This window comes from Chelonoidis abingdonii, chromosome 2 (genome assembly GCF_003597395.2).
Source record: "Chelonoidis abingdonii isolate Lonesome George chromosome 2, CheloAbing_2.0, whole genome shotgun sequence".
NCBI lineage: Eukaryota > Metazoa > Chordata > Testudines > Testudinidae > Chelonoidis > Chelonoidis abingdonii.
In genome coordinates, this window is record NC_133770.1 from 239,472,786 (window position 1) to 239,496,919 (window position 24,134).

The 24,134-nt window shown below is 43.1% G+C and overlaps 1 protein-coding gene across 1 annotated transcript in view; it reads left to right on the plus strand.

Annotated features, from left to right (window-relative positions):
• The window catches only part of CSPP1 (centrosome and spindle pole associated protein 1), a 156,609-nt gene that overhangs the window by 23,341 nt on the left and 109,134 nt on the right, over nt 1–24,134 (plus strand). Inside the window, exons 6-8 of the mRNA XM_075063062.1 lie at nt 1,445–1,525; nt 13,497–13,598; nt 18,228–18,673. Of these exons, the coding sequence (XP_074919163.1) occupies nt 1,445–1,525; nt 13,497–13,598; nt 18,228–18,673 (629 nt within the window). The remainder of the gene's footprint in view (nt 1–1,444; nt 1,526–13,496; nt 13,599–18,227; nt 18,674–24,134) is intronic.

The following is a 24,134-nucleotide window of genomic DNA, read 5'->3' on the forward strand; positions in this document are numbered from 1 at the left end:
CTACTTTCACACAATCAAGCAGCAGCAGACACACAACTCCCAACCCCGCCCCCCAGAACCCCTCCCCCATATATACAGTTTAGTATTGTGCTAAAATTTTTTGACAAGGTAAGGAAACAATTTCTGTGCTTGTTTATTTAAAATTAAGGTGGTTAAAAGCAGCATTTTTCTTCTGCATAGTAAAGTTTCAAAGCTGTATTAAGTCAATGTTTAGTTGTAAACTTTTGAAAGAACAAACAATTTTTTTTTCAGAGTTATGAACAACCTCCATTCTCAAGGTGTTTGTAACTTTGAGGTTCTACTGTAGTTAACCCTGCTAAATCTATTCACTTGTAATTGCCAAGTGTGATTCATAATGATTTAGACTGGAACAGATGGAAATTGTCTCATCTGTTTCTGCCTCTAGGGTTGCACAAAACATATATAAATCATAACAGTAGAAAATTATGCTAGTGAAATAGGACAGCAGACATGGAAACACAAGTGGACAATATTTTATTTAAAATGTTGTGTTTTATAAAATAATTAAGGATACATTGGAGGTGATTTTAGGGCAATCCATAGTAACTGTGCTAAAGGAGGCCAGACAAGGTGGGTGAGATAATGTATTTTATTGGACCAACTTCTTCTGAAGAGCTCTGTGTTGTTCGAAAGCTTCTCTCTCTCACCAGCAGAAGTTGGTCAACTTACAGATATTACCTCATCCATCATGTAGTCATGTCAGTCCCAGGAGATTAGAGAGACAACTATTCTGCGTACAACTTAGGGAGACCACTCACTTTTGAAGTTGTATGTTTGCTTTAGAGTTGTAAGATTGGAAGGGCTGACATTGACATTTTGGTATGCTGTATAGATATTAGTAATATTGATATACAGATTAGTAAATAGACATAGATATTAGTAATAAAGCAGATTCCCGTTGCTGGAATAAGAAGCATGGGCATATTTTCTTTAGTTGTTGATAGTGAAATTCCTTTCACCTTTTCACTCATCAACAAGGTAACTTCTTGGAAAATTCTTTCATTCGCTTGTATTTTAATAGAAGGATTTAGTAATGGTTATATGTAAATGGTATCTATTTTTAAATGAGAAAGGCAGTAATTCATATAGGAACTCTAAATAACTATAAAACAAAAGAATACAGAAAAGCTATAGCAAACATTGAAATTGGGATCATTCAAATTAAGGCTAACAGGCCATCATTAATACATAATATAGATATAAAACCTTTTACCTGCAGTTTTCTTGGTTTTTGTTGGTTTGTATTCCAAAAATATCCTACATTTCCAAAAAGTGGAAATTGCCTTTCATTTCTCTTTTATTAAAGTGGAACAAATTGCCCTGTCATATTCAAGAAGGTGTAATTCCTAGATCCTGTACTGTATTTGGCAAGTAAAATTAGATAGTTCAAAACTTATTGAATTATTCATTTTGTTTTGTACAGAAAAATTATCTGACAACAAATGAAGTAGATCCATATACTCAGGGACTATCTCTTCCTATTGGCGAGAGGAGGTCAGCCAAGGTAGGTGTGCAGGTGTAAATTCAGTAAATATTTTACATAACTAATGAATTTAAAAAACCTTAAGTTTTCAGTGTTGTGCAAAAATAGACTTTCCAGTTGACAATAAAAAATGTGCCAAACTTTTTATCCACTTCATATATGAACATATTCCTTTATACCAATTTTAAATAAAGTGAAGCCTTCTAATTCTATAATAAACATTTCTGATTGATTGATTTAATTATCAAGATTCTTTTTCCATGGGTAAGCCAGTACATTGATTTGTAGGTAATGAAATGGTCAAATTTTTCTTTTAAGAAGAGCTATCGATTAATTGCGGTTAACTCACATGATTTAACGAAAAAAATGAATCCAATTAAAAAAACTAATTGCAATTAATCACACTGCTAAATAATAGAACACCAAATGAAAGTTTATTAAATATTTTTGGATGTTTTTCTGCATTTTCAAATATATTGATTTCTGTTATAACACAGAATAAAAGTGTACAGAACTCACTTTATTATTATTTTTGATTACAAATATATGCACAGTAAAAATGATAAACGAGAAATGGTATTTTTCTGTTCACCTCATACAAGTACTGTAGTGCAGTCTCTTTAGCGTGAAAGTGTAACTTACAAATGTAGATTTTTTTTGTTTGTTACATAACTGTACTCAAAAACAAAACAATATAAAACTTAAACACCTACAAGTTCACTCAGTCCTACTTCTTATTCAGCCAATCACTAAGACAAACAAGTTGGTTTACATTTATGGGCGCAACTGCTGCTTGCTTCTTATTTACAATGTCACCTGAAAGTGAGAAGAGGCGTTTGCATGGCACTTTTGTAGCTGGTGTTGCACGGTATTTATGTGCCAGATATGCTAAACATTTGTATGTTCCTTCATGCTTTGGCCACCATTCCAGAGGACATGTTTCCATGCTGATGATGCTTGTTAAAAAATAATGCGTTAATTAAATTTGTGACTTACAATTCTCTCCCAAGGAGGTATGTCTTCTGTTCTGTTTTACTCGCATTCTGCCGTATATTTCATGTTATAGCAGTCTTGGACGATGGCCCAGCACATATTCATTTTAAGAAAACTTTCACAGTAGATTTGACAAAATGCAAAGAAGGTACCAGTGTGAGTTTCTAAAAATAGCTACAGCACTCGACCCTAGGTTTAAGAATCTGAAATGCCTTCCAAAATCTGAGAGGGATGAAGTGTGGAGCATGCTTTCAGAAGTCTTAAAAGAACAACACTCAGATGTGGAAACTACAGAACCTAAATCCCAAAAAGGAAAATCAGCCTTCTGCTGGTGACATCTGACGCAGATGAGGAAAATGAATACATGTTGGTCCACTCTGCTTTGAGTGGTTATTGAGCAGAACCCATCATCAGCATGGACACATGTCCTTTGAAATGGTGTTTGAAGCATGAAGGGACATATGACTCTCAGTGCATCTGGCATGGAAATATCTTGCGATGCTGGCTACAAGACTGCCATGTGAATGCCTGTTCTCACTTACAGGTGACATTTTAAACAAGAAGTGGGCAGCATTATCCCCTGCAAATTGTAATCAAACTTGTTTGTCTGAGCAATTGGCTGAAGTAAGACTGAGTGGACTTGTAGGCTCTAAAGTTTTACATTGTTTTATTTTTTGAATGCAGTTATTTTATTGTACTTAATTCTACATTTGTAAGTTCAACTTTCATGATCGAGACTGCACTACAGTAATTGTTAGGTGAATTGAAAAATACTATTTCTTGTTTTTTACAGTGCAAGTGTTTTTGTAATAAACATAAATATAAAGTGCGCATTGTACACTTTGTATTCTGTGTTGTAATTGAAATCAATATATTTGAAAATGTAGAAATATATTGATATTATTTCTTATTTGTATTATCATAGTGCCTAAGAGCTTTAGCAATGGTCCAGACCGCATTGTGCTAGGCACTGTACAAACAGAACAAAAAGATAACCTCTGCCCAAAAGAGCTTACAGTCTAGTCAGTTTTCAAGTACTCTGCCAGATGCACACTTTTCCACATACATGTTTATGTATGAAGAGCAAGACACAGAGATGTAGTGGTTCAGTTACTATAAATATGTAAAGACATAATATTTAAGGGTTTGTATATTAGCATATTATATATCCTTTTTTTAATGGTGAAGAATCTAATGACTGCTAAAATATGGCAGGCTTTATAGCACTGAAGTATTATGAATATGCCATTGCTAATGATTTTACATCAACACTTGAATTTCTATAACCTCTGCCATGTGTAAAACCTGCTGGGCTTTAATATTCACTAAGTGTGTTGAGGTCCCTGTTGAGCAGTATTGGCAACTTTGTGTCCTTAAAGCTATCTCTACTTTTTTTTTTATCATCTTTTATCCTTTGATAACTTCTTGCTAGTTTTACATTGTCCTGCTAGAAACCACAAACACCAAAAGATTAAAAATGTAGCTGTTGTGAACATCAGCTTCATTCAATAAACTATTATCAACATGTCAGACCCATGGTGATAACTCTACATATAAGTGGAGTTGTGAATTCTGCTTGAAATTTTACCATGGAGTGCAAGTGAATGTATATGTAGTGTTTTGTATATTATTATCCATTTTGACTGTGGGAGTGAGGGAGCAAAAAATACTGCCAAAGGTGGGGAAAATCATGTTCATATGACTAGTATATTTCTTATTTTCATTTATATTACAGTAATGAAAATTAGGATTGGGCCCCATTATGCTAGGTGCTACATAAGACAATCCTTCTGAAAACTGAGGGCAATAATCTCAGGAAAATTTTTTAGTTGATCACTGTTTTATTTTCCTGCCGTTGCCTCTGGAAACTATCAGTATTTTATTATCCGTTGGCATATTATCTCCATTTATTTTAAGGTGTATGGGGGGCTGGCCCTGACTCTTGTCACTCTCAGGAGGGTAAATCCATTTTTATATGGGGACTGGGTGGGTGGGGGAGATTTATTTGTTTATTTGTTTCTCTCTCTCTCTGGTTCTTCATCCATCATACTTGTATGGCTCCTGTTGCCACAGTATGTGAATAGCCTCATAACACCCTTGAGAGGGGTACTCTTAGTCTCTGTGTCAGTTGCCCATCTATAAAATGGGGTTAAGTGACTTGCCCAAGGTTTGACTAGGGTTCTGTGAGGGGGCCACCCTCAGATTGCTCAATCTGGGCAAACTGCAAATAATGGAGCAGACAGTCCCTCAAAATGATGGTTATTTCTAATAAACTCACCAAACCAACAACAAAACAGCTTCTACAATGCCTTACTGGTTACCCAGAAGCCAAAAATACAGTTCCTTAAGCAATCCAGCCTTGGGCTCCCATCCAGACAGCCAAATCAAATATGATAAGGATTACTGAAAATCTTGTTCATCATATATAAAGTTCTACCAATCCCAAAGGATCGGACACGTTATCCACCAGGTCAATGAATATTTCAGATCTTCCCCAAATACACACTTACAGCTCGTTCTTATTAACTAAACTAAAATTTATTAAAAAAGAAAAGAGATTGAGTACTGGTTAAAAGTTCATTACACATACGGATACGAATAAAGTTCTTACATCAGTTTCATAGTAGAGATGGTGAGCTTCAGCATTGCAAAAAGCTCTTTCAGAATTTGTTCCTTAGGTTACAGTCCAGTGTCCGATATCAGGGTGATCCAGACAAGCTGCAGACCTCAGTCTTGTGACTTAAATTTCCCTTGATGAAGCTTAAGGAGATCTGAGATACAGGATCAGAGTTCTTTTATAAGTCTCTGGCAAGTTATTGATAGCCTATTGACCGCAGGTATTAGTTGGGTGAAGTATTGTGGCTTTGAAGTAAAACCACCTATTTCCTATCGTACACAGGTAACTAGTTGCGTTCATCAGTATAAGGTAATTATCCAGTAAGCAGTTCATAGACAGTTTACTACAAACTTCAAAAAGAAATATAGACAACGATATTGTTACACCCAAGTTCCATCTAACTGTTGCAATTCCCTTTTGATCTCTGAACCAACAGAATATAGTAACAGACAGGAACCATCTACATAGTTAACATCGAACAAGATATAAGTAAACAAATCCAATTAGTATTTACCTAAAATTCCCTGCCAATACAGGTTTGCATTTCAAAGCTCTAGTCTATCTAACATGGTTTTGTTAGCTATTTATAAGAAATAGCCTTAATTACCATTTAAATACAGTACTTCTCTAATATGTCAAAGTTGAATTTGGGTCATGTAGCCTGTTAGTTGCTTAACCCTTTCTGTCTCAGTGTCACACAAGATCACAGACAAGTCTGTGGAACAGCGGGTACTTGAATCCAGGTTTCCCACATCCTGTGTTTGCACCCTACCCACTGTAGAGTGTGTGTGTGTGTGTACGACAATCACTGCAGAATCTGTCTCCCTTTGAAGAACAATTCAGTAGAAACTTCTTAGATTTTTAGCAGTTAAATACACAAGAGGATTATGCCCACACTGGGCATGCTCTGGGTTGGGACTGAGCCTATTTCTCCTATGCTCTCATTGATTCCCTTGATGGGCCCAAGCAGCATGGAGGAAGAAGCTGTCTAATTTGAATGTAGAGGGGACAAAAATTGGACTTGCTGGAGAGTGGGGGAAGAGTAGAGTCGTGCAAGGAGCCTAAGGGGTTGGAGGCTAGAAACTGGGATTGGAGGCTGGCAGGTGGAAGAGAGGGAAACAGCGAATGAGAGTTAGTTTAGAGAGGACGGCAGCTGGCTGGGCAAGGAGATTGGGAGCTGGGAGTACATGTCTGGGAGCCAGTAGATCAGTAAGGAGACTGAGGTTGGATGAGGAGCCAATGGGAAGGCAGAGATGGCTGTGCAAGGAGGTGAGGAAAGAGGAGAGACATCTGAGGAGAAACTGGGTGTCAGGGTGCGAAGTGGAACTGGCTGTGCAAAAAGACTTGGATAATGAAGCTGCGGGGTGGGGGAAGATACAGAAAGTGGGCAGGAGCTAAAGGAAGGAGACGAAAATGGGGAACGTGGGTGGGAAAGCAACTGGAGGTTAGGATGAGGGTGAGAGATATTAGATGAGAAGCTGGTACAGGGGAACTGGGACTGACTGGGCAAGGAGACTGGTGGCAAGGAATTCAGGGGTGGGGAGGACTTGAAATGGTTGGACAGCAAGACTGGGATGGGGAGTCTGGAGTGGTGAGACAAGAGCTAGCTAGGCAAGGAAGCTGGGATTGGAATGAGAAGTCCAAGGAGTGGAGAATATGACTGGCTAGGTAAAGAGAATGGGATTGGCATGAGGAGCCAAGGGTGGGCAAGAGACAGGACTGGGATAATGGCAGGTTGGAGGAGATAGGGAAGAAGGAGTCATGCTTGGGGAGAGGACTGTGACCATTAGATAACTCTCCCCTCCAGAGCCTGGAATGGAACCCCAGATTCCAGAGTCTCTTAATATTCGTCTGTCAGCAGATACCTATGAAACCTACTGGTAAAACTGTCCAATCCCATTTTAGTCCTTGTCCACACAGAACGTGATGGCTTACTACTGCCGTCAGTTACTCCGTTATCTCGAGTGGCAGAGGTCTTTGTAGTCAATCTAAAGATTCCAACCCTGTTGATGTCCCATGTAGATGTCAGTATAACTCTACATGATGGAATATCTGGGGTTTTTTTCAGCTTGCTTCCTTAAACCTAGGAAATTACACACAAGCTGCTTTAAAAGAACATCATTAAGGTTACAAAGTCAATCATTGAAAAGTTAGGAAATACCAGAATCAGGGTTGCCTGTACAAGGCCTTGTTAATCCACCAATACCTCTGTGTCAGCACTTAAAAGCAGAAAGTAGTACTGTTCCAAAGATGAACCCATATGCAGGCCACTACCCAGCACCTAGCAAGAGACTAAAAGACTCACCATAACTTGCCCTGGGCTCTTCCCTTGAAAGGTCATAAGGTTATAAAGACTTAGTTTTCTTCGAGTGGTTGTCTATATGTATCCTATTGTTTATGTTCATGCACCCAGTGTACTTGAGTTCAATTTGTTTTGTCCAGCACTGTCTTCCGGGGACTATGCCTGCGTTCCAAATGTCCTTGTGTCTCTGACTGAAAGCATAAAGCATAAGGCAACCTCAGTCACTTCTGAGTTCCTTCTCACCATGCATGACTACGAGCTGGAACTTGGAGTGTCCAAACTTGTTTGCTCTCTGTGTGGCTATTCTTTATGTAAGTAGTTGTACATAATTAGGTAGTTATTAGTGTTAAGGAATCTCTCCATCCAAACTCCAGTACAACTGCCTCTCCAGCAACATATAATATCTCAGTCAGTCACATCCTCCGTCTGTATCCATGCTCTCTGCGCCTCATGGCATGGACGCTGACTGGGTAACATCAGTAGAGAGTATCTTAACTGACATGCAAAACATTCTTATCCGCAGTGGAAAAGACTCTTAAGGGCATGTTTAATCTGGCAAGTGGAAAGGATTCAGTGTCTGGGCACAACACCATCAGTTATCTCCATTTCTCACTTAGATACCAGACATATGGTGGTACCTTCTGTTATTAAAGAACTCTGGATTTTCTGTGAGCTCTATGAAGATTCACCTGGCAGCCATCTCAGCCTCTCACCCTCCAATTTAGGGGTATTCCACATTTTCACACCCTACAGTGGTTTGGTTCCTAAAAGGCCACCTGAGGGTGTATCCCCCCCCGTCAGAGAACCCTCCATCTCCTTGGGATCTAAATATTGCACTGATGTGTGTTTATGTGCCCACCCTTTGATCTACTAATGAAACAGGGAATATGTCAACTTTCCATCAAAACAGCCTTTTCGGTAGCAATAACATTAACCAGAAGGGTAGGTGAGACCCAAGCATTAATGCAGGGCACCCATGTACAGCTTTTCATAAAGAGGGGGTGTAATTGAGACCTCACCCAAAATTTATACAGAAGATAAGCTTGATGCTTATCGGTTTCAGCTAATGATTAAACTCCGCTGCCGGGCATCCCGGCTGCCACTGCCTACACTTGGGGACCCCCACTGCTGCCTGGGCCTGGCATCCCGGGGTCCTGGCTGCCGGGTGTGGTGGCGGTGGCAGCAGCAGCAGGGATCCCTGGGTATGGTGGTGGCAGCAGTGGAGCCCTGTGTAAAATGGAAGGGTACTGCAGCACTCCACACACATCTAGTTCCCCTGGGGGTACTAAGAAGTCTTCCAGGGGGTACACCTCTAAATCAATGTTTCTTGACATGGGGCAGCTCAGTGAGAGCCAAGGAGTGATTCCAGGGAAGATTTTGTATCCCCTGAGCTGTGCTCCAGTACACTATTCTTACCAGTAGTATCTTTGGCCACGCTGGATCCCCCTCGGGTGTTCAGCCCTATTCCTGGAAGCCACCTTCATCCATTGTGTATAGGTCTAGGTCTCCCTCACCTAAGAGGCATATTAAGCGTTCCCTAGTCAGCTCAGCTGCTTGAACCTTCAGCTACTTGAGAGGCAAGAGGAATAACAATTTCTAGGGGAAAGAGCATCTAGTTCTGGCTGCAATATCCTCATCTTCTCCTCACAAGCCAGAGAGCTCACATACATTGGCATCTGTGGGCATATTTAAGGTTTTCCAGCACTTAATAAAGCAGATGGTATAAATCTTAAACATTCTCCTGAAAACTGTTCATGAGAAAAAACACAATCTCTTGAACATACTGCACTTGTCAACTCCAGGGAGGTTAGCCATGACAATACATGATAGTCTGCTGGAACCTGCTAAATCCATCTGGCGTACTCTGGCTTCTGTTTCTGTCACATGCAAAAGAGCAGATAGGAGATATTGAGTGTGCAAGAAGGGATCTGAATATTTTACATTCATCCTGTAACCATCTTTCTTGTGCAAGCAGTACAAGAGAGAATGAAATAGCAGGGATCACTAAAATGGATCCAATTTAGTGGTCCCTTGTGGGCGGGGGAGGAATTCCCCCAAAACTGATTCTTTTTGGCCAGAAGGTATACTAGTCTGCAAGCCTTCAGATGACAGTAACACATTATCAAGTGCTGCTCTCTAAATATGACTTTTTAGATAGGGAGCAAGCTGTCTAATTGCACTGATAAATTGCCCAAGAAACACCAGGCATTCTCTAATGGCTAAAGTCCCTAATGGCTGAAAGTCAGCCAACTATACACCGAACTCTGCAGGCTTTGCTGGATGCCTCAGCAGCATGTACAATGGCTACAGCAATAGGGTTGTCATGGCTTCAGTCATCCCCTAGAAAGGTCCAGGCAACAGCTGAGGACCTCCCAGTTGAAGGTAGTAAACTCTTCAGCAGTGGCACTGACAAAGTCCTCTGAACTTCAAGAGATTCCTGGGCAACTCTGGTCTTTTTAGTACTTGAGGTTTCTGAGTCTTGAGAGGAAACAGTTGAGACAATTCTATGATTAGCCACTGAGATCTTTGGAGCCACCGAGGAAGAAGCAGAGATTCTACAGGAGGTGACCTTTTGCTGCCTCCTTAGCTGCCCTGCTGTCTGAGACTTCAGATAGGTTCCTGACAAAGGTAGTAAGCCTGCCTATTTGAAGCCTCCATGTTGGAGAGACAGGGTATGAAGATCATGGTCGCCAAAGGAGGGGGAATAGTTTAAAACAAAAAGGGTCCTCTGGTTTAAGGGCAGAGCTTTTATTCCCACTACTTTTTAATCTTAAAAAGGTGGTGGGGAGGGGCGGGTTGAAAGCCAATCCTCGACCTTTGTCTCAAAATTTTCATCCAGTTCTACAGATTCTGAATGATGACCCTAACTTCTGTAATACCTTCATTTGATCCTCAGGGCTGATTTGCAGCTCTTGGCCTGCAAGACACTTCCTGTCATATCTCATATCTTCACAGTCAAGCTGGAAGGGCAAGGATCAGTTCTGGGTCTGGTTCTGTTCAGTATCTTCAGCAGTGATTTAGATAATGGCATAGAGAGTATACTTATAAAGTTTGCAGATGATACCAAGCTGGGAGGGGTTGCAAGTGTTTTGGTGGAGAGGATTAAAATTCAAAATGATCTGAACAAACTGGAAACATGGTCTGAACTAAATAGGATGAAATTCAATAAGGAAAAATGCAAAGTACTCCACTTAGACAGGAACAGTCAGTTGCACACCTACAAAATGGGAAATGACTGCCTAGGAAGAAGAACTGCAGAAAAGGACCTGGGGGTCACAGTGGATCACAAGCTAAATGTGAGTTACTAGTATAACAGTGTTCCAAAAAAAGCAGACATCATTCTGGGATATATTTTGCAGGTGTGTTGTAAGCAAGACATGAGAAGTAATTCTTCCACTCTACTGTATGCTGACTAGGTCTCAACTGAAGTATTGTGTCCAGTTCTGGGTGTCACATTTCAAGAAAGATGTGGCCAAGTTGGAGAAGGTCCAGAGAAGAGCAACAAAAATGATTAAAGATCTAGAAAACATGACCTATGAGGGAAGATTGAAAAGAAATGGGTTTGCTTAGTCTGGAGAAGAGAAGACTGAGGGAGGATGTAACAGTTTTCAAGTACATATGAGATGGTTCCAAGGAGGGAGGAGAAAAATTGTTCTCTTTAACCTCTGAGGACAGAACAAGAAGCAATGAGCTTAAATTGCAGCAAGAGCAGTTTAGATTGGATGTAAGGAAAAACTTGCCTAGAGAGTTTGTGGAATCTCTGTCGTTGGAGATTTTTAAGAGCAGGTTAGACAAACACCTGTCAGGGATGGTAGATAATAATAAGTCCTGTGTTGAGTGCAAGGGACTGGACTAGAAGATTTCTCAAGGTCCCTTCCAGTCCTGTGATTCTATGAAGACAACTGACTCACAATAGATACCTCAGGTTCCTGCTAGGAACTTCTCACTACCAATGCAGAGTCCTGGCCACCAGCCTCTCTTCCATACTCAGGTGTTGTCACCAAATGTCTGATGGTAGTTGCAGCTCTCCTAAGACGACAAGGAAGCCAGGAGTATTCTTACCTAACCAATTGGGTAATCATAACTGGTGATTAGCTCCTTTCAAGAAATCCTGAAGTTCTCTGCCCCACCAAGTTTCAAAGGCAATAAAGAGAAATCCACGCTCAGTCTGACTCAGAGCACAGAGTTTATAGGAGCAGTGTTACTCTACATCAGCATTGGCTTACCTTCCACAGGAGAGATTTTAAACAGTAACAAACCTCATTAATCAGCCGCAACCCCACTTAAGAACCCAGTGAGGCTGTGTTTCAGACTTCTAGGATAAGGTTATCATAGGGTTATTTACTCTACAGTAGCTGTGGTTCTTTGACAGATGTTGTCCAAGCAGATTCCATGATCCACCCTATTTCCCTGCAACTACTTATGTGGTATTCGATATTAGAAAAAGAAATGAGAGGCAGTTGTACACACTCTGCGCTTTTATATCTTTGCATGGTGGGGTGACACAAGGGCACGTTGGTGTAAAAGTGGCCCGAGTGGACACTGCTAGCCTTTAAAAAATCTGATCTCATATGTATGAAGGAGGTGCATATGTACAAAGAGTGGGATCAGTATGGAAGACACATTGCAAAGAACCACAGTTATTGTAGGGTAAGTTATTGTTCTGTGCAGAGACAACCTTGATTTCTGGCATTTCCTAACTTTTGAATGTATGACTTTGCAACCTTAATAATCTTTCAATGTAGTTTTTGTGTGTAATATATAAAATGTATTCCTTAAACAATTACTAAATGCATGCCTGTAGGAACTGAGTACGGATATACCGAAAGTAATACTCTGGGGCCCTGGGCACATGCACCAGATGAACTTCATCCACCAGTGGAGCTCATGATTAGCTGTCCATTAACACTCAACTAATCTTGGGGTCACCAGCAGACCTTATAAATGACATGTAAAGGATTATACACAATATTGGTTTGTGCTCTTTTGTTCTTCTTTATTGTGTACAAAGAAGGCCTGGAATATTTTTATAAACAGTTTCTTTCCCCTGTCTTTTTTACTTTAAAAATATCAGGAATGCCAATTTTACTCTTCTCTGGTTTGGTGGAATATCTCGTGTTTTCTCAGAACATGCGCAGTATGAGCTTTCACACCTTTTAACTCATGAGGCATTTTTTCTCCAAAATGTTTACTAGATATTGGTGTTTAATATGTGTTAAGATGAATGGTTTTAGGTAGTCTAACTAAAAATCTTTCTCAGTTGCTCAGCTTTCAGTCTCTTGACTCTTGCAATGTTCTTTAGTCACCAGAGTCTTTCAAGTTAGACAAAATCTAAATTTCAAAGTAAAAACAAAATAAACTCCCCTTTTCTTTGAGTGGGAAAAGACCACCTTTCCAGGCCTCCTATATACATCACAAAGAAGGGTCTGGGTTCAAGTCATTTTTTTTCTTTGCAGATAACCTTCAATATTTTGCTTATTTATTATTGCTTTATTTTTAAATTTCTAGTATCCTTTAAAGAGTAAATAAACGGTCTTAACCCAAGGGAACACACAACATTGAATTTTTTTACGATTCACAAGTTTTTAGCAAACTATTCATATGATGTATGACATTGTTCTCCCTGTAATTTGGTGTTTATTCAGGGAGTTTACAGCTAGGTGCCTGTGGTATTATTACCAGGATAGTTTCAATAGCCATGTGAGGACTGAAGCGCTTTTTAATCGTTAGCTAAATTGAGCTGGATTAACTCAATTGAAATCTCCACCTGATTCTAATGTAGATCCATTTTAACATGTTTAATTCAAATTTAGCTTGTTGAGTTATAGTCTAGGCTGTAACTGACTGAAGTCCGGTCTACATACAAATATTGTACCTCTTTAACTTTAGTGGCCTAGTTAAAGAGGTACAATCCTGACCCAATGACAAACCAATAAAAACTAAATACCTTCAGGCCCTATTTTGTACATCAAAAAGAAGTAAAAAAAGAAATAAATTTATTATTTTAATATCTCCTGCAAAGTTAAAAACCCTCTCCCTAAAGCACAAAGTTATGAAGCACTTTCCAATGTCTGTTTCAGGAGAAACTACGACTTGAAAGAAACAGGGAATACAATCAGTATCTCAGGGACAAGGAAGAGTGGAATGAAAGGTTAAGGAAAATAGGAAAGAAAAACAGAGAGGTAATACAGATTTTGCTGAAGTCAATTCACTCTGGGAGAACTTAAATGAGGTTGTTAATTTTTCTCAATGTCAGTTGTCTAATTGTTCTGGAGGTTTTACGTGTGATACATTCTAAGTCTCTTCAGAAGAAGAGCAGTAAAGAATATGTGTTTACTGATAATATTCCTCCTCACCCCTTTTTTCCACAGGAAGATAATTTTAGCAATTATCACTATTCTGGGGCCATTTTTGCTTCTCTGATTAGTCTCTGTCCCCCTAGTACCCTTGTTAGTTTATTTCTTTTTTTTGTTTTAATTGGGAGAAGAGGGGAACTTATTTTAAAGCAAACTGCATCAAGGTATGTGTATATTAACAGTCTTTACTCATCCTTCCCCTTCTTGATGCATGTGATATCCCTTGTTTAGACTGTAATCTCAGGAATCTATCTTTCAAGTGGTTTTTTTTGGTGTGTGTATGTAGTATCTGTCACTATAAAACAGTAATAGAGGAAGAATATTTCTTAATATTTTAAGCTCTCTGTCTACAATATCTACAGATATATAAAAATCTACAATATCTAACACAGCACAATAATATATTTTAAACAAGTATAAACAATTTTAATGTTTTTGACATAATATAGCCATACTGGGTAGATTGACCCCAATTTTGATTTTTTTTTTTCTGTCAAGTTTGCCTTATTAGTGGGGGAAATGGAAATGTAGCATAAAGTATGACTTCTTACCTAGCATGCTGCCAATGTTAAGGACGCAGTTAAATATATAACTAGTTAAATGAATGCAAAAATAAGTATAAAGCTATATGTTTTTTAAAAGATATACCCACACCCTTATCCATCCCTTCCAACTAAGTATGTGGTCATAGATAATCTGTGTGTTGCCCTGTGAAGCAGCCTATAAGTTTGGCTCTAAAATATAACCTGAGTAAGGACAGTAAGACTATGTCTACACTAGCACTTTTGTTAGTATAACTTATGTTGCTCAGGGATGTGAACCCCCTCCCCCCCGAGCAATATGAGTTTCTCCAATGTGGACAGCGCTGTGTCAGCGGGAGATGCTCTCTGGCCGACATAGCTACTGTCACTTGTTGGGGGTGGTTTAATTATGTTGATGGGAGGGCTCTCTCAGCATAGAGTGGCTACCCGGGAGATATTACAGCGGCACAGCTGCGTCTGTACAGCTGTGCTTCTGTAAGGTCTCTAGTGTACACATATCTAAAACTCTCACTGAAGTTGATGGGAGTTTTGGCTAAATAAGATTTCCAAGAGCAAGTTTTATGTTTTTGTAGGATGCTTAAAAGTCTTCAGAGGGTAAAGTTTTGAATTACTTCCCTCCAGGGAAAGGAGCCTCCTGCACTGGAATCACTTAATGGCCCTTTGGTACCTTACATGCATTAGAGAGAGAAGGTGTGTGTGTGTGTAAGTGAACTAATGATATATACACACAGAGTGATTCCATGAGCTTGGTAAATGTAGGAAAAAAACTTATGAGCCTGGTGAATTCAGCCCATTCTTACACTACAAAAGTCCTTCCTCTGATAAGGTGCAGGCAGTCTGTAAGATTTCCTTGCTGAGCAGGAACACCTTTTTGAGCCTAAATGCCTTTTGAGCCTTCTCTTCCTTTTTCTCTGCAAGTAAGTAAAAAAATTGCCCACCCTTCCACACAAACACTTTGTGACTAACTGTGCAGGGTCTTTTTCTGATAGTTTTAGTTAGTTTGAGAGTAAAAGGCTAGTTTGTTCTCTAGGCACTAGTGATGTGTGAGATCTTTTTCTAATGGATTGGAAAAAAGCTGATCATCTTAAACGGGCAGTATGGCACCTTTAACTATCAAGTGTTGAATAGCTTAGCTGTATTGTCTCTTCTTATAATGGCTTCCTTTAGTAACTGGATAAAGGTCAGCATGAGTCATATCAGTGGATAACCCTGGGAGACCATTTCCAGTATCCATCAAAGAGTCTTGGTCTGTTGCCATTAAGCAAAAATTGACAGGTTATCCCCTGTACCTTGTGTTTGATGTGAGAAATACTGGTTGTTGGCTGTTATCCACAGTTCTTGTTTGGATAGTGCTGCTGGTGCTAGATGTGTCCTTTCCTGTGCAACTTAAGTTTTGTGATCTGTGCCATGATAGCTATAGTGCAGTGTTTTTGTGAACTGTCTTTACAGAACAGTTGAAAGGAATTCATTTGGTGTTGAAGTTCTCAAGTATATATGGATTCTGGAAAAAAGATTTTCTCTTCAAAAGAGGTGTCCTTCTGAAAGCTTTTTGGAGGGTCTCTGTGTGGGTATCTTCTTACCATGGCCATATTTATAAGTACTTATCTGCCAGTATATTGGATGAGATTCTAGGCTGAGAGTTTAGTTAAGAATTTTACTTCATCTAAAGAGCGATGGCCACAAAGGCAGCAGCCAGACATCTTTTTTATGTTGGAATTCATTATCTAGTCCTTGCTGGATTCTGAGAATTATACATGCTATAGGATAGTGTAGAGAACTGAAACTTGCATTGATGCTGCTGAGGCTTCAGAATTCCAACTCATGGTTCTCTAGCTGTCTGTCTCCTGGATCTTTTGAAAGACCCTGCAACACAATTTACAACACCCTCATCCAGTGTTGACACTGCTTTGTTGTATGCTTTCGGTATCTGAAAATAAGGCATTTTGTCTTTTAGGCTACTGTAGAACCTTGTGTACAGTCTGTTAAGGGGTTGTCTCCTGTTCAGGTGTTCCCATCTTTCCAGGCTGATAATTTCAGTCAAATCTATTCAGAGGCTCTGAGGATTTTTTTGTGAATTTTCTCTTGAGTCTTGAGAACTCTGCTCACTTTGTGTCCACACTGGAAATACAAATAATCTTCTTGTAGTTGGCACAAAGAATTAGGCAGAAACAACTAGACAGGGTTTCTAGGTCTGATTCCTCTGTGTCTGACCCAGAAGAATTAGAGGAATATGGTCCTCTTTAATTTGCTTTTAAGGTTTTTTTCTTATTTGCTATTTCTGTAGCTCTTCTTATTTATCTGGGAGAAGGAAAAGAAATCCTGGAAAGACATTCCACCCTGTTCTGAAGATTTGGAAGATCTAGAAAGAATCAAAGTGATCTCTAAGAAAACTTTGGGGTAGGGAGAAAATTCTTCTTTAAGGTCCTCCTTCCCCTTTTGCTTTGAGAGGTGTATTTTCTTGGGTCTCTGAAGTGTGAGCATATACATGAGGACATGAAGAAAGGCTTTCAGGGGAATAGTGTGAAGAGGCATCTTGCACCCCAGAGGTTAAAAGAAGGTGGGAGAAAGCTGAGAGTAATTCTTGATAAATTGCTGCTTCTTTGTCCTAACTAAGGGCATCTGCTTCAGAACTGATGGAGCCCTCTATAATCCCTCCAGACCCACTACTGGAGAAGAGGCATATTTTCGCTGATTTGACAGTCCCAATGGGCAGGCACTTCCTGGAGTTCTGGATTCTGCTGGTGGGGACAGGCTTTGACAGTGCATCTTGTACTGCTTCAGAAGAATGGGCCACTGTACTGTGCTGTGAGAGGTCATGGACTGAGTTTGTCTGATATGTGGTCTAATTGAGTGTCGCTGCTGCAATCCTTGCCAGCTCTGTCCTCAGTAGCATCTCATGCAGCTTAGGAGCTTTGATTGGCTGCAGGCAGTCTTTTATATTTACTTCTGAGGTTTGTCCACCATTTTGTTTGCTGCTAGTAAGGAAAGGCCTCATGCACCACAGCAGAGCTTGGAGATCAGCTTAGCCCCTTTTTTCTCAAAGGGACTGAAACTCTTTGAGAGAGATATTTATTCTTATTTATCTGTTGTATTTATATGGACTCCATTAGTGGCTCACAATCTTGAATGTGTTTTATTATCATAACACCTCCTCTGAGGTAGAGAAATACTATTATCTGCATTTCATGGATGAGGAACTAAGGTACAGAGAAACTAAGGCTATGTCTACACTATATCATTTACAACAATACAGCTGAACCCCTCAAACCATGAACAATGTAGGTTTAAACTGAAGTAATTTCTAGTTTAAAGATAGCCTCAGTGACTTGCCCAAGATCAGCGGTGGAGCAAGGAATTAAGCTAATGAGTCACAGGCTAGCTCTCTAACCATTTTACTATACTTGCACTTAGTCACAGCTTTTGAAGGGAAAAAATAAAAAGGGTTTTTGAACCCCAAAACCGTGTTCTGGTCAGACAAAGGAGTATCACAGACTACTTGAAACTCAGTGCAATCAGGACATCTGTGCATGTGACCAGACATAAGGCTTAACAAGCACTATGGAGTCCCTCTGCTTTCAAATCGAAAGGTAATTGCATTATCTAAACTGAGTTCATGGGAAGGCTGTTATTGAGGACTGCTGGCTATCCCACTGTCAGTGAAAATAAGTGATCAGGTAAGCTGCAGAGTATTGTTTTCTCAGGAAAAAATTCCCCAGCATTGAAGGCCCTATTTAAGAGGATTTTTTTAAAATGGTCATTTGAGGAGAGTTTAAAATTAGGAGATTATCATAAATACAGAATCAAATATTGCTGAAGCACTGATGGAAAATGTGAATTATACTGAGATGATGAATGAAGGTTATTACTTTCTTTGTAGTTGTATTTTTTAATATTGTTTTTTTCTATTAAACAGCATGAGACAGAAAGAAGTAAAAAAACTACTGCTTTTACTAGAGTCCAACCAGGATTGCGTTCACAAGTACAGCCCTCTTGTGCAGATTCAGAACCTCCCAAGAAAGATGCTTTTACTTCCACGGAAGCTTATGAAGAGCTACTAAATAGGAGGCGACTGGAGGAGGATCGATATTGCAGACTAGATGATGAGGCTGAACTAAGAGATAGAATATTGCACAAAAAACTTGATGAAGAACTGAAGATTTCCAATAGAAAGCATCACAGGTTTGAAGGCAAACCTGATATTTCTCCTAGAAGACATCACAGATTTGATGAGGATCGTCATTTTGATAGAAGACATTACAAATTAGACTATGATCCTGAAATAAATGAGGAAATGGACCCTAGATTTAGATATGAAAGTGACTATGACAAAAAGCCTTTGAGGGTGTTCCATGCTGAAAGGTATTTAACTCCGTTTTCCACTTTTTTTCTTTACTTCCTTAATGCGGTTAGTGATGGGATTGTAGCACTGAAAACGATGAGTTATTCAAGCCATAGGTGGTTATCGTTTAGTGGTACTGAGCATTAGATTTGAAATACTTAGACTCCCTTGAATCACAGATTCAAACTTTAGGAGGGTTGATTCTGTTGTGGATCCTTCTGAGGCTGATGCTTTGAATTCTGTGCAGTGTATTGTGTGTGTATTTTTCAGGTGAGACCTGAGAACCGGAGTCATTCTCCCCCTCATACTTTTTTTGGGTGGACGGGCGCCTCTATATCGTGCTATGAGGGGAGCTGTGCACTCCCCCCACCCTCAGTTTCTTCTTGCTGCCAGTGAAGGTAGTCGGAACTTCATGCACCAGCCTTGCTGCAGCTTCTCTAGTTAGCCTTAGTAGTGTTCTTCAATAGCTAAATAGTTTCTCCAGTTAGTCGTCTGTGCTCCGGGCATGCCGCATGCCCCAGGCTTCAAGTCGTGCTACTCCTGTCGCAGTTCTGTGCCAAGAAGTGATCCGCACATGCAGTGTCTCTGCTGCTTGGGCGAGACCCATGTAAGTGAGCGCTGTAGGATCTGTAGATCTTTCAAACTGCGGACTAAGAGGGAGAGGGACATTAGACTTCATGCTCTCCTAACGGAATCAGCGCTGACCCCGTATTCGGCACCTGGCACCGCGTCTCCGGTACGAAGTGAAGTCCCCTCCACTAGCTGGCACTGCTCCCCTTCAAAGAAGCAAGGGGAGACTCAGCGGCACTGAGAGGAGGATATGGGTGAGGCCGGACCTGAGCTGGGCAGCCCGCGATCCCCCTCAGGACCCAGGCCTCTGACTTGCTTTGAGCGGAGCAATCGGGTCCCGTCCGCGCGTGCCTCCCCTGCGGCGAGGATGCTGTCGACGCCAGAGGCGGCATAGGTCGCGCGTGACATTTTAACCCTCCCGGTACCTGGGGCACTGCCTGAGATGGGCCCCCGGTCCTGAGGGAAGCTGCCACTGGGAGCACAACAACCCTCCCTGGCATGGCACAGTCCCCGTTCCAAGGACCACTCGCCGCCTCGCTCAACACGGTCGTCCCGCAGCTCGTGCCGGCCCTCTGCCCTGCTTAGGCTGACTGGCTTGCTGCCTGCGAGGGAGCCTCAGGGCTTCTCTATGCCCCGTGACTTGGAACACAGGTGCTGGGATAATCAGCACCAACACTCCTCTTCGCGTCGAAGCTATCGAAGCCGATCCCATCGCTGCCAATATAGATGCTCCAACTCGAGTGCCCACTTTACCAGACATCACGCACGGGACTCATCTCGTGATTCACTGGCACCAAAGCGTCATAGCTCCGGCCGCCTGGACGAGTACAGGAGCAGCATCTCAGACGGGTACCGATCTTCGTCCTCGAGGTCCTGGTCATGTGGACGGCACTGTTGCGGGCACCGTTGCTCACGTCACTCTTACGGTACCGTGCAGTCGTCGACAACCTCCGCATTGGCACCCAGCCACCCATCTCCAAATTGTGCAGCTCTGCAAGAGCAAACTGCACTGCCCGGCACCCAGTTTGGTCAGTGGCACGGAACACCGTGGCAAGGGCACCATGGCCGCAGATTCCTGCCCAGGCGAGACCCCGCTTGGTGGCTTCTAAGGCTCCTTTGGCCTCCCCTCCACGACGGAGGGAGAAATCAACAGGTCCCAACCTGGTGGCACCACCCCCGGACTCTGACCTGGGGATCAACCCACCGGTACCGTCCAACACCCTAGGCTCTGTGACGGTCCCCTTGCCGGTGCCGGAGGATGCCATAGCAGCACTGCTGCCCATCCCACAAGAGGACTTCAGGGCTCACCAAGAGCTCTTCAAGCGGGTGGTGTCCAATCTCCAGCTCCAGGCTTAGGAAATGGAGGAGCCGTCTGACTCTCTCTTTAATGTACTGTCATCCTCAGCTACCCCCTGGTGGAGAGGCAGAGCCACATGGCCCGGTGCCAATATCACGACTACCCTGTGACAAACCCCAACTGCCTTGGCCCCCATCTCCAAGAAAGCGGAAAGGAAATACTTCATGCTGGCTAAGGGCCATGAATACCTGTATTCCCACCCGGCACCCAACTCCCTGGTGGTAGAGTCCGTTAACAACTGGGAATGTCATGGTCAGCCCGCACCCACCCCTAAGGACAAAGATGTCAGGAGACTGGACACATTTGGCAGGAAGGTTTATTCCTCGGTGAGTTTCCAGCAAAGGGTAGCCAATCACCAAGCCCTTCTATGTCGATATGACTTCAATCTGTGGGGGTCCCTACCAAAGTTTGAACCTCTCTTCCCAGAGTGGGACAGAAAGGAGTTCAGGGCTCTGAGAGAGGAAGGAGCGTAGAGGCAAAAGCAGTCCTCCAGGCGGCATCAGACGCGGCAGACACAGCAGCCCGTTCAATGGCCTCCGCCATATCCATGAGCAGGGTGTCATGGCTTCTCCTGTCCGGACTGTCTGCAGAGTCCCAGTCCTTGATGCAGGACCTTCCCTTCGATGGGAAAGCATTGTTTGTGGACCAAACTGACATCTGCCTGCATGGGATGAAAGACTTCCATACAACCCTGCAAACGTTGGGCCTGTATGTCCCTCTGGCGAAGGACAAACCTAGACCACAAACTTTGGCTCCTCTTGCTAAGGGTAGATACGAGTCCCCACCTAAAAGACTGAGGGAACAGAGACGCAGGTCCCAGCATCAGTCCCACTCGGCTCCACGGCCTGGCCCCTCAAAGGGCAAAAGGCAGGGAAAGAGGCAGTTTTAACTCTTTGCGGGGGGCCACTGGGCTTGTTGCCAGGGAGCCCCCCGGTTAATAAAGTTTGTGTTCTGCAACCGTTTATTTGCCTTCCAAGTGGAGTGGTCTCGGATAACGTCGGACCAGTGGGTCCTCAACACTATTTCCAAGGGCTACACGTTGCAGTTCACTTCACCCCCCACCCCCCATGCTGGGTGACCCTTGGGGACCCAGAGCATGCCCGCCCCGTAGAGCAAGAGGTGGCGCGCCTCCTCCACCTGGGGGCGGTGGAAAGGGTACTGGTAGAATTTCAGAACAAGGGCTTCTATTCCTGGTATTTCCTGATCCCGAAGGCAAAAGGAGGACTCAGGCCCATCTTAGACCTCCGGGATCTCAACAGTTTTATGGTCTGCTACAGGTTCCGTATGGTATCCCTGGCCTCTATCATCCCCTCCCTGGACCCGGGGGGATTGGTTCATGGCCCTGGATCTCCAGGACGCATACTTCCATATCCATATTTTTTAAGGACACAGGCGTTTCCTCCAATTTCTGGTACGGGAGGACCATTACCAGTTCATGGTCCTCTCATTTGGCCTTTCCACAGCCCCCAGAGTTTTCACCAAAGGCTGCTACCACCACCATGCATATCTCGGGAGGAAGGGGGTACAAATTTTCCCTTACCTGGATGATTGGCTTCTCAAGGGCACTTCTCAGACCCAGGAACAGGCCCAGATCGGACTACTTCTGTCCATGTGCGCAGATCTTGGCCTTGTGATAAACGAGGCCAAGCCTATGTTAGTCCTGGTTCAACACGTACAGTTCACAGGGGCTCTACTGGACTCATTAGAGGCCACAGCCTCTCTTCCCCAGGACAGGTTTGAGACCCTAAAAGGTCTCATTGCCTCAGTCACGGCCTTCCCAGTGACAACGGCAAGGGTGTGCCTTCAGATCCTCGGTCACATGGCGGTATGCACATCCATGGTTTGCCATGCCAGGCTCAGAATGAGGCCCCTCCAGCTCTGGCTGGCCTTCCAGTATTCCCAGGTTTGGAACACGGTGGACAAGGTTGTCACGATACCGTTCCAGGTAGTTGCTGCCCTACAGTGGTGATCCCTCCTGCGCAGCATGCTGCAAGGGGTCCCCTTCTGAGAAGTCTCCCCCTTGCTAGACCTGGTGTCGAATGCCTCTGATCTGGGCTGGGGAGCCCACATAGGGAACGTTCAAACCCAAGGGAGATGGTCGGCCTTGGAATTATCCCCACACATAAATACCAGGGAGCTCAGGGCAATATGGCTGGCGTGTGTGGCCTTCAGCGGGCATCTTCATGGGAAGGTGGTCAGAGTCCTCATGGACAGTACAGCTGCAATGTATTGCATCAACAGACAGAGAGGAACGTGTTCCTTGGACCTATGCCTGGAAGCCCTGCATCTATGGGAGTTCTGTATATCCCACAATATCTCCCTGCGAGCCTTCCACCTATCCGGCAGGCCGGGCTGATCACCTCAGCAGGGTGTTTTCCCACTAGTATGAGTGGTCTTTCCACTGGGAGGTCGCCCTACAGCTCTTCTGAGAGTGGGGAGTTCACCGGGTCGACCCCTTTGCAACCACCCAGAACTGACACTGCCCCCATTTCTGCTCCAGGGGAGAGATGGGAAGGGGGGCGATCTTGGGCACCTTCCTCCTTCAGTGGTCAAGCCAACTTTTCTGTGTCTTCCCATCTTTCCCCCTTATAGGCAAAGTCCTGCAAAAAGTAAAAGCAGGTAGGATGTGTTTCATCCTTATAGCCCCAGATTGGGCCTGTCAACACTGGTACGGGACCCTCCTGCAACTCTTAGCGGCTCCTCCATGGAGGCTGCTGCTTTGCCCGGATCTCTCTCCCAGGAGGGAGGATGCCTCCTCCACCCCAACCTGGCCGCGCTTCACCTGATAGTGTGTTTGCTCCGTGGTTAGATGAGGAGGAGAAGAGGTGTTCGGAGAACATCAAACGAGTTCTGTTGGAAAGCAGAAAGCCATCCACATGACGGACGTACCTGGCCAAATGGTCCAGGTTCTCTAGGTGGGTGGGGGAGCGGGGAACCTCTCCATCGTCCGCATCGCTCCAACTCATTTTCGATTACCTCCTGTCTCTTAGGACCCCAGGGCTAGCTCCCACCTCTGTCAAGGTGCATTTGGTGGCCATATCGGCCTTTCACCCACTGTTACAGGGCAACTTGGTCTTTTCCCACAGCATGACCTCCCGCTTTCTAAAAGGCCTGGATCATTCATTCCAGTATGTTAGGCCCCCCGTGCCGCAATGGGATCTAAACCTAGTGTTATCCTGCCTCACGGGTCCTCCCTTTGAACCCTTGGCCACGTGTTCCTGGTCTCACCTGTCATGGAAGGTAGCATTCTTTGTGACTATTACGTCAGCCTGATGTGTCTCGGAGCTTAGGGCCTTGACCTCAGAACCTCCGTATACGGTCTTCCACAAGGATAAGGTCCAGTTTCGTCCACACCCCTCTTTTCTCCTGAAGGTGGTCTCTGCCTTCAATATGGATCAGGACATTTTCCTACTGGTACTCTGTCCTAAGCCCCATTCCTCCAACGAGGAGCGCTGCCTACGCATGCTAGATGAGTATAGGGTGTTGGCTTTTTACCTGACCGAACCAGGCCATTCCGAAAATCCTCACAGCTGTTTGTTGCATCAGCCAAACGG